This window comes from Schistocerca gregaria, chromosome 8 (assembly GCF_023897955.1).
Source record: "Schistocerca gregaria isolate iqSchGreg1 chromosome 8, iqSchGreg1.2, whole genome shotgun sequence".
Taxonomy (NCBI): Eukaryota; Metazoa; Arthropoda; class Insecta; order Orthoptera; family Acrididae; genus Schistocerca; species Schistocerca gregaria.
The window spans coordinates 77,429,116-77,440,576 of NC_064927.1; the positions used below are offsets into that span (position 1 = coordinate 77,429,116).

General features: G+C 36.9%; 1 protein-coding gene across 3 annotated transcripts in view; it reads left to right on the forward strand.

Annotated features, from left to right (window-relative positions):
* LOC126284059 (ceramide phosphoethanolamine synthase-like) overlaps positions 1-4,420 on the forward strand; it is a 69,622-nt gene extending 65,202 nt beyond the window's left edge. For all 3 annotated transcript variants that reach the window (XM_049982652.1, XM_049982650.1, XM_049982651.1), the window contains exon 6: positions 2,704-4,420. In XM_049982652.1, the coding sequence (XP_049838609.1) occupies positions 2,704-3,110 (407 nt within the window). In that variant the 3' untranslated portion in view covers positions 3,111-4,420. The remainder of the gene's footprint in view (positions 1-2,703) is intronic.
* Positions 4,421-11,461: the final 7,041 nt, after the last annotated feature.

Genomic DNA, 11,461 nt, shown 5'->3' on the forward strand with positions numbered 1-11,461 from the left:
ATGGCATATGACTATCTCTTATAATAGAAACATTATGTTCAGTTCTTGTTCTGCACACTTAATAATTCTACTTCCAATGGTTTTATTGACTTTATATTATGGCATACTACTGGAAGCTTGCTAAATGTATAGTAACTAAATAGCACTTCCTATCACTTTTACAACAATAACTTTATTCTTCATTTAGCTTTTATTCTGTGTAGGTCTCTTTAAACTACAAGCTTTTTATATTGTGGTTTTTATCACCTATTTGTTTCCTCATTTTAATGTTTACTAATCCTTTAAAAATTGCCATATTATAATTTTCTATGTGCCTTTCGTGTCATTTACACCACTTTATAATATTGTCTCACCTATTCCGCATTTAAAATTGTCATTCTAAATGTGAACAGTTGGGCTAGTCAGTCTTACGTCATTCACTCCTAGTTGTCCTCAAAGATGGTCATAGTATCATCACACCGATGTTTACAAACTAAGCTCACTCCTCGTGTAGCCTCTGTTCTCTGGCTCACTCGTGGTGGTCACCTCTACTCTATCCAATGTCACAGGTCTCTGGTTCTCATCATATTACCTAAGTGTCACGGTTCTTAGCTTATACCAAGCCTCTTCACCTAGGCAGTTTCTCTATTTTATTATTAGTAGTTACTATGTTATTGCAACATATTCTTCTCACTTTTCACCATATCTAGGCGCACTGCAGTTAAAATTTTATAAATGGTAGTTATTGGTTGTCATTATTTTATGCATACAAGTGTGTGTAAAGATTATTTTTCAGTGCACTCTGTATTTCTGTTGTTTCTTTCCAGTAGTTCACTCTGAGGGTAATTTTTTAGCCCAAAACAGGCTGTGAATTTAAAAATAAAAGCATTAAAACTGAATCAGTGATATCCATGTCTGTTAGTGAGAAACTGGTTTAAAAACATGTCATAAAAACAGATAAATGACACTGCAATAGTATTTCACTTTTTGGATGTACCAGATTTCGTGTAAAGTACCTGCTCCTTTTGATTCGTTGTATCTGTTGGTTTTTAATGATGTAGTATTGTGGTTAGTTGTCAGAGATGTTTCCTTGAAAAACTTTTTGTTAAATGTAGTTATTTTATAAACATGGAGTGTGGTATATGTTATCCAGAAGCATGGAGAATTTTTATTTTTCAGGCAACTTACTTTTTAAATTTCTAACTATCTGATACATTAAAAAGTTAAATTTTCCATTGACTGTGGACAGTGTGGCATCACGAGTAAACTTTAGATTGTCTGTCAACAAGTCTCATACACAAGGATCCTATAAAACTATTTTTTGAGATGAAAATGCTATATTTAACGATATTTCCTTCACTTGGAAGGAGAGACAGCATTGGTCGTATTTTTTTGTTTTATTAACTGCAAAATTGATTTTCGGTCACTTAGTGACCATCCTCAGTGCTAGACGTTAAAAATTTTCACATAATGATCAGAGAGTGTAAAACAGAAAATCACAACTACATCTGCATATGAACATAACAGTTGGTAGGAACATACCTGTAGTATACAGTTAAAATTGGTAGGCACTGGTGTCAACAAGCTTAGAGTGATTACAAACTGAGGCCACTGTTTACATGCACTTGTTCAGCAGACCTCGGTGTGTTAGGGCTTGGAACGCCCTCTATGTTCTATGTGTCACATCAAGACTTAATATTACTGGTTTTTCCAGATATTAACACTAAATAACTCTTGTGCATTTGTGAATCATGAAGTAATTCAAATTTAAAATGTACGTAAAACACATAGCAGACAAAGGGGGGAGGAAACATCTAAAAATACATTGGCGTATTGTTTTAAAAAACAAACTTACAAAACAAAAAACAGATCGATAATAAGTTGTCAGAGTGCAGGCAGGGTGAAAGAGAAGAAGACAATGGAAAAGAATATTGTATAACATGAAATGAGGTATAACATGAAATGAGGTATAACACACGTTATATAATATTCTTTTCCATTGTCTTGTTCTCTTTTACCTGGCCTGCACTCTGACAACTTATTATCGATCTGTTTTTTGTTGTGTAAGTTTGTTTTTTAAAAACAATACGCCAATGTATTTTTAGATGTTTCCTCCCCCCCTTTGTCTGCTATGTGTTTTACGTAATTTTAAATTTGAATTACTTCATGATTCACAAATGCACAAGAGTTATTTAGTGTTAATATCTCGCAAAACCAGTAATATTAAGTCTTGACGTGACACATAGCACATAGAGGGCATTCCAAGCCCTATCACACTGAGGTCTGCTGAACAAGTGCATGTAAGCAGTGGCCTCAGTTTGTCATCGCTCTAAGCTTGTTGACACCAGTGCCTACCAATTTTAACTGTATACTACAGGTATGTTCCTACCAACTGTTATGTTCATATGCAGATGTAGTTGTGATTTTTTGTTTTACACTCTGATCGTTATGTGAAAATTTTTAACTTCTAGCACTGAGGATGGTCACTAAGTGACCGAAAATCAATTTTGCAGTTAATAAAACAAAAAAATACGACCAATGCTGTCTCTCCTTCCAAGTATATCCATTATCTGGTCGTGGTGCACAGGACACTCCATGGAGTCGCCAATCAATAATATTTCCTTCAGTCCTGACCTACCTTATGTGCTCCAACCCAACTTATAAACTTAAGAACATATTTGTAATTTTATGAATTTTTAATTACTTATTTATTTTTCTTTTCAGATTCACCGAGACACCAGTACTACCTACACACCTTTACTTGGGTGTTAAACATGTTTGGCATTTTCTTCATTCTTGCTGCACATGAGCACTATTCAATTGATGTTTTTGTGGCATTCTACATCACATCACGTCTGTTTCTATATTATCACACACTGGCAAATAACCAAGCTCTAATGCAGCGCGATTCAAACCGTACACGGATCTGGTTTCCGCTCTTCAGCTTCTTTGAGTCATCAGTGAATGGAATAGTGCCAAATGAGTATGAATCTCCTTTTGTGGCACTGCGTAAGCTGGCATTTTGGCTGAAGGATAAGGTTGTGTTACTTGTGACCTGGACAATGCACGAACAACAACACAGTTCAATAGCAAGGGTTCTTACACAGTTGAACAGCTCAAAGAACAAGTGATTGTATTTTCCAGGTAGTCTGCCCACCCATTCACCGCTAGCTAACTGGTGCTGATAATTACCTTTGTTGGCAAGCTTAATGTGTCAATGAAATTATGTTTCCAGGAATTAATATGAAACTGTGTGCTTGAATAAAATTTCGAAGTGGAGTACTTAAGGTGCAAAGTGTTGGTCCTTCTTAATTGTAAGATGCTTCTGGGAACCAGTATGTATGACTGACTTTTCTTCATATAAGTACATATGTGGTTCCATTTTTAATTTATTATAATGTTGCAACAAGCTGTCAAATGTGGCATCTGCAACTTGTTGATGTTCCTAGTGGTAGTCAAGATATTTGCTTGTGGAAGAATGTTTAAAAAATGTGACACTGTTGTTCTTGAGAATAATTGAATCTCAGGTGTTATTAATATATGGCTAAGAGAAATGTTATGGGGCCATCCGCTTGTTGTAAACAAGTAAATATCGTTATGTACTATAATAATGAACCGTGTACCCCTCAAAAGAATATGTTTTGGGAGATGGGGGGTGAGGCTGTTTCTATCCATTACCAAATTAGAGCAGTGCTTAAGTAGCTGAAGTGGAACTTCAGGCTTATGCGTCACATCTACTGTACTGTGTTGTGCTGCAGCACAGATTGTTGCTTTTTGTGTAATGGATAAAATGAAAAGACAAAGTTTCAATAATACACCAAAGATTTTTTAAACTTGCAGATTTCATATTGTATGTGTACTCTTTCTCTTCATGTCACTTTCTTTATGAATTGTGTTTATTTTCATAAACATTAATTTCTGTTGTGCCAAATTTGAAATCTTGAGCATCCACATGACTGGTTAGAATTTTTCTGTTTTAGTTTCTGCATCTAATGCAACATAAAGAAATTTTTGGCAAATTTTATTGTTTTAACATATGCTTAACATTTTATTATAGAACAAAGTGTAATGCACATACTGAAATTTATGGTATATTTACAGCTCTGAATTCATAAGACATGGGATTTCATGTGGATCTGTATGGTATAAACTCCTGCAGTTTTCTTTTTATTCTCTCATATTTTTTTATTCAGGAAAAATGTAGTAAGAACTGTTTATGTCCAAATGTTTCATGCTGAAAATTTCTAAGTTAATGGACACTGTGATACATGTTTACAAACTAAAATATTTTGTTTGTTTTTAAAATTGCTGAAATGCAGCTGGTTTTCAGTTATCTGATACTGCTCATAATTTTGATGTCTTACAATGTCAATCTAATGAAAAAGACTTGAGTTGTCAGCAGTATTATCTATCAGAGATAAATATATTTTATTTAATCGCAGAGATCTATATTCATTTTAAATATCTGATGTTACCCAGCCTGTAGCTTGTTAACTCAATTTGCCTGCCACTGTCTTATTTACTTCTTATACATTTATACCACAAGATAGGGCCACTGGTTAAGAGGTCTCAGAATTTAGTGGCTGTGAATCTGTTAATAACAGAGTTCCGCTGGAAATCTGTATTTGTAGTTCTCTTATTTAGTATGTGAACTGTTTGCTCGCTTACAGTTTATATTTTAAAAGTCAGAATTCAAAGAATTTCGTAAAAAAGAGAAAAAATGCCACTGTGAAAATGCATTATCTTTTTCATGTCTAAAGCAGTCACTTTAAGTGAACTTGCAGAATAAAATTGGTCTGAGTTGAGGGTCTTGTAGTACTTGGGAGATTTAATGAGATTCTGTCTGTTTTAATTATTCGGGAGTTGACTGTCTGGTTTTAAACTTTCTTTGCTTTTTGCTTTTAATTTGATTGGGAAACTGTTGAGATTGAACTTAAAATATAGATGGATGGACATGAGACATCAAAGGTTGCAATACATTTTTCATGTGTGATTATTACTTTACGTATGAAATATTCTGTTGCAGATTAATAAAAATGAATTTCTTTGAATATTCCAAAATAATGATTCAAGTTTTACTTCTATTCAAGTACTAAAGCTGTTTGCACAAGAATGAAAATATTATTATCCATCGAACTTGGCAAACATTTTCATGTTGCAGTGGATTTTTAACTGGATCTACTCTGACTAGCTTTGAAGCATAAGACTATCTTTACTATATGATTTTTTTAAATATATATATATTGTATTGCTAAGCTCTCGTGAAAATTATCCACTTTTAAATACACTCTATGATATGTTCAGAATTTATCACTTTTCTGAATGAAAATTTACAAAAACTGCAGCTTGTATCCACCTGTGAGCGCACAAGGAAAATCTACTATCTCTTTTTATTCTGTCTGGAATGCTGTGAAAAGAAACACTTTATTATTTTCCTTCACCTCTACCTGTACCCTTTTTAGGATGTGGTCATTATTGCGATCGTATATTTAAATCTGCCACTGCTGCAGACCACACGCTCGCAGTGCAGCTCTGCACCACCAGCGATATCCAATAAAATGCTGAAATTTCTTAAACAAAATGTGTATAGTCTGGTGCGAACTTTGCAGTAATTGTGACAAACAGATTTTACTAGATAAATATATTTTTATAGAAACAATTAAAATCTTTACACATCTTTTACAATCTCAGCTACAAATGGCTTCGATCATCGACTAATGACAAATGAAGACTACCTAAGAGCCTAATGCAACATCACGGGTTCCTCTCCCATTCAGTCCATGCAGAAGACAAGCAATTCTATTACAATATATTGCCTACTTATGTCTTAAATAATTCTTTTACAGTCTTTGTCATTTTTAATTACATATCGTTTCTTCTGTGGTGCTTTTCACATCCTCCACCACAGATAGTATTTCACACTCTTTGAATACTAACAAAGAGATAGTGGGGCTGGCCAGTACTTACCTCAGCTCAGTACAGCCGATAGATACACAAAAAAACAACCGAAAATTTAAGTTCCTAGCTTTCGGAATAAATGTTCCTTCATCAGGGAGGAGAGGGGGGGAAGAAAGGAAAGTGGATTTAGTTACTCACAACCCAGGTTATGAAGCAACAGGGAAAGGAAAACAGGGAGGGTAGCAAGGATGGAGGCATGGTTGTCAGAGGGAAGCCAAAGATATTCTACTGTAGGTACTGTGCCAGCTTCAAACCAAAGAGGATGCATACAGAAGTAAAGAGGTATATAGTATAAAGATGTAGGATGAAAAGATGCATGAATGGCTAAATAGGAAAGGGAAAGAGGAGAAGACTGAAGAGTAAATGGGAGTGAGGTTGGTTAACGTAGGTTCAGTCCAGGGGGATGGCGGGATGAAAGGATGTGTTGGAGTGCAAGTTCCCATCTCCGCAGTTCAGAGGGACTGGTGTTGGGTGGGAGATGTCAAATACCCAGTAGCGGAGCATGTCCTCCAGCATAATTCTAGGGACCTAGGAACCTGCTACACTATATGTGCCATTTGGATTCTCCCACCCAACACCAGTCCCTTTGGATTGTCCCACCCAACACCAGTCCCTCTGAACTGCGGAGATGGGAACTTGCACTCCAACACATCCTTTCATCCCGCCATCCCCCTGGACTGAACCTACGTTAACCAACCTCACTCCCATTTACTCTTCAGTCTTCTCCTCTTTCCCTTTCCTATTTAGCCATTCATGCATCTTTTCATCCTACATCTTTATACTATATATCTCTTTACTTCTGTATGCATCCTCTTTGGTTTGAAGCTGGCACAGTACCTACAGTAGAATATCTTTGGCTTCCCTCTGACAACCATGCCTCCATCCTTGCTACCCTCCCTGTTTTCCTTCCCCTGTTGCTTCATAACCTGGGTTGTGAGTAACTAAATCCACTTTCCTTTCTTCCCCCCCTCTCCTCCCTGATGAAGGAACATTTATTCCGAAAGCTAGGAACTTAAATTTTCGGTTGTTTTTTTGTGTATCTATCGGCTGTACTGAGCTGAGGTAAGTACTGGCCAGCCCCTCTATCTCTTTGTTAGTATTTGTTTCACATCTTTATATAAGATTTTCGATTAATTATTTACACTCTTTGAATAATCATTTATAATAGCAAAATTCATAATTTTCTTTTTCCTCGCAAAATTAAGTGTCCCTTTTAAATTCAATTAACAGAAATACATATAAATTATTTGTTACGGTGAGCGTTATACATCAAAATGTTCTTTTTAACTTTCACTTTGGGTGAATGCTGCCAGAGAAAGTTACAGAGACCATTTTTGCATTATTTGTGTTTATAACAAGGTTGCTGATTATATGATCATCAATGCTTGTGGTGCTGACATGGTCATCTGCTGTGGAGCTTGAAGAGAGTAGAAGCTCACAGTTAAGCATTAACGTCTTTGTGATATCCTATTTGCTGCCCAAAAGCAGCTGTGTTCGTACTGCCAGGTTTTCCATCTTTTTACATTTTATTCATAGTCACCCAGCCATTGGACAATGCATGACAGTTTCAGATATGTTCTCTTGTTTCATATTGTAATTATAACTGGATTGTGGCATAGGGAGGAAGTGTTGGGTGTCTTTGTTTCCTTACATGAGAAACTCAAGTGTGTGGATCTGTGACCTTAAAATACCAGTTAAATACCAGTAAAATACCAGTAAAATACCAGTTTGTGACAAACGTGTTGAATATGTATCAAAATGTTTTCCAGCTAGTATCTTTTACACTAAATAGTGCAGATACTGGTTAAATTAGGCAAAGTTAGTTGCTTAATATATTAAACTAGAAATCAGCCTCGATTGCGAAAAAAGCACCTAGTGTTAACCTGGGTTTCGGCGTAGATAACTACACCTTCTTCAGAACAATAAAACCCACAAGTGCCTAAGAAGATCTTTGTCAATGATTAAAAGAACACCATAGCTATACATTTATAAATGAAAAAAAGGAAAACACAAACAGTGCATATGTACAAAGTCTAAACCGTTACTTAACTTAATGGTGTAACCTCCACCTCACAGTGGCCTTGTTCGATGGGCCTTGATCCGCCATAAACTGCAGTTACAAATGGTTGCTCACTGTACTGTTTGTCTTTTCCTTTTTTTCGTTTGTAAATGTATAGCTATGGTGTTCTTTTAATCATTGACAAAGATCTTTTTAGGCACTTGTCGGTTTTATTGTTCTGAAGAAGGTGTAGTTATCTACACCAAAACCCAGGTTAACACTAGGTGCTTTTTTTTGCAATCGAGGCGGGTTTCTAGTTTTTTAATATATTAACCAACAATTGCTGATGTCCTGCGATGTTGAAGGTTCTTAAGTTAGTTGCTTAAGCTGAACAGTAGAATTTCTACAACCTTTAGCTTCGTATCACAGGTTAGCTATGTCAGGAGCGATTTTTGTGTTATGTGAGTTCGACTATTAAATCGGGGATGCTAACAGTACCATAATGATGTTGCTTTAAGGCACTGGCGGGCAAAAGACAGCTTGCTCCAGCCTGTGGAAGAAATTTCAGGTGAACCTGATATGAAAGTTTTCTCAAAAACATGTGTTTTGAGGTATAATTTCTTAGCATGGCCTATCAGGAAGGGGATGCTCTTGATATTGCTGCGTTATCCCATAAACGCTAAAATCGCACACAACATAGTTGTGACTTTATGCGCTAGGGGCGTTTGCTGTCACAGTGCAATGATGCTGTCTCTGAGCTTGTGTATATGAACTGGGCTCGCAGGTCACCAAAGGTTGCCCACACCAGCTTTAAGTGAATAAATTGCACTACAGAAATTACACTCAAGTAGTCTATACAAAATACTGTAAGTCACATTGTTGGTAAATAATGAAATCTAAAGAGCATGTGATTTGAGTTTTCATGCTGTACGGGTTGGTTCTCTCCAGTTCAAAGGCTGGTGTCTGATGCATCTCTAAACACTAGTGAATCCTGCTTAAGCACCTTCATTTCTGCATAGCTACTGCAACTTACATCCGTTTGAACCTGCATACTGTATCCAGGCCTTGGTCTCCATCTACAATTTTTACTGCCTACACTTCCCTCCATTACCAAACTGATGATTTCTTGATGCCTCAGAATGGTTCCTACTACCGATCCCTTCTTTTAGTCAAGTTGTGCCCCAAATTTCTTCCTTTCCAAAATATGATTCATTACCTCTTCATTAGTTATTGGATCTACTCATTTAATCTTCAGAATTTTTCTGTAGCACCACATTTTAAAATATTCTGTTCTCCTCTTGCCTGAATTGTTTATCATCCACTAACAAAAACAATTGTATTCATCCTAACAACCATAATAGTGTCTGTAAATGTCACTGATGAGTAAGAAAACAAACAACTTTTAAAGTGCTTTGCTTTCTTAAGTCACATTTTCATATTTTTGCCTCTGATAATGCCAAAAAACTGACAATATACACCCTTGAAAATTTGTGGCATTTTGTAAGTTATGCCTGTACCCTCAAAAATTCTGGTATCTACCTCTTATGAACGTTGTTACTCCACCTGAACAAGCCTCTGAAGGCGAAACAGTACTGACCAATTGCTGTGTCATCCTCAGCTGATAGACACTGCTGGATGCAGATAAGAAAGGGCATGTGGTCAGCACACAACTCTCCTGGCCATTATAAGTTTCTGTGACCAGAGCCACTACTATATATATTGAGTAGCTCCTCAGTTGGCCTCAAAAGGCCAGAGAGCATCCCACTTGCCGACAGCACTTGGCAGACACGGGTGGTCACCCGTTTAACTGTTAGCTGAGACCAACAGTGCTGAACTTCGGTGATCTGATGTGAACTGGTGTTTCCACTGCAGCAGGGCTATTTGCTTTGGTGCTAGGTGTTCAGTCAATGTGTTTCATAAAATCGTAAACAGGTCATTTGGGAGACTACTCTTCAGAACAACTATGACCAGTCCACTAGTGCTGTACTGAGATATGTGCTTCCTGCTGGAGTGAAGTGTGCCAGAGCACAATGCTTTTGGCACATCATCTTGTGGTGTATGTGGAGGGAAATGTCTTCCATCAGTAAATGCATTAATTGTTTCTCTCGTTGAAAGGGAAAATAATTATGGCCTTATGTTGTTGTTGTTGTTGTTGTTGTTGTTGTTGTTGTGGTTTTCAGTCCTGGGACTGGTTTGATGCAGCTCTCCATGCTACTCTATCCTGTGCAAGCTTCTTCATCTCCCAGTACCTACTGCAACCTATGTCCTTCTGAATCTGCTTACTGTATTCATCTCTTGGTCTCCTTCTACGATTTTTACCCTCCACGGTGCCCTCCAATACTAAATTGGTGATCCCTTGATGCCTCAGAACATGTCCTACCAACTGATCCCTTCTTCTGGTCAAGTTGTGCCACAAACTTCTCTTCTCCCCAATCTTATTCAATACTTCTTCATTAGTTATGTGATCTACCCATTTAATCTTAAGCATTTTTCTGTAGCACCACATTTCGAAAGCTTCTATTCTCTTCTTGTCCAAACTATTTATCGTCCATGTTTCACTCCCATACATGCCTACACTCCATACAAATACTTTCCAGAACGACTTCCTGACATTTATATCTATGCTCGATGTTAACAAATTTCTCTTCTTGAGAAACGCTTTCCTTGCAATTGCCAGTCTACATTTTATATCCTCTCTACTTCGACCATCATCAGTTATTTTGCTCCCCAAATAGCCAAACTCCTTTACTACTTTGTCTCATTTCCTAACCTAATACCCTCAACATCACCCGACTTAATTCGACTACATTCCATTATCCTCGTTTTGCTTTTGTTGATGTTCATTTTATATCCTCCTTTCAAGACACTATCCATTCCGTTCAGCTGCTCTTCCAAGTCCTTTGCTGTCTCTGACAGAATTACGATGTCATCGGCGAACCTCAAAGTTTTTATTTCTTCTCCATGGATTTTAATACCTACTCCAAATTTTTCTTGTGTTTCCTTTACTGCTTGCTCAATATACAGATTGAATAACATCGGGGAGAGACTACAATCCTGTCTCACTCCCTTCCCAACCACTGCTTCCCGTTCATGCCCCTTAACTCATATAACTACCATCTGGTTTCTGTACAAATTATAAATAGCCTTTCACTCCCTGTAGTTTACCCCTGCCACCTTCAGAATTTGAAGGAGAATATTCCAGTCAACATTGTCAAAAGCTTTCTCTAAGTCTACAGATGCTAGAAACGTAGGTTTGCCTTTTCTTAATCTTTCTTCAAAGGTAAGTCGTAGGGTCAGTATTGCCTCACGTGTTCCAACATTTCTACGGAAGCCAAACTGATCTTCCCCGAGGTCAGCTTCTACTAGTTTTTCCATTCGTCTGTAAAGAATTCGTGTTAGTATTTTGCAGCTGTGACTTATTAAACTGATAGTTTGGTAATTTTCACATCTGTCAACACCTGCTTTCTTTGGGATTGGAATTATTATATTCTTCTTGAAGTTTGAGGGTATTTCGCTTGTCTCATA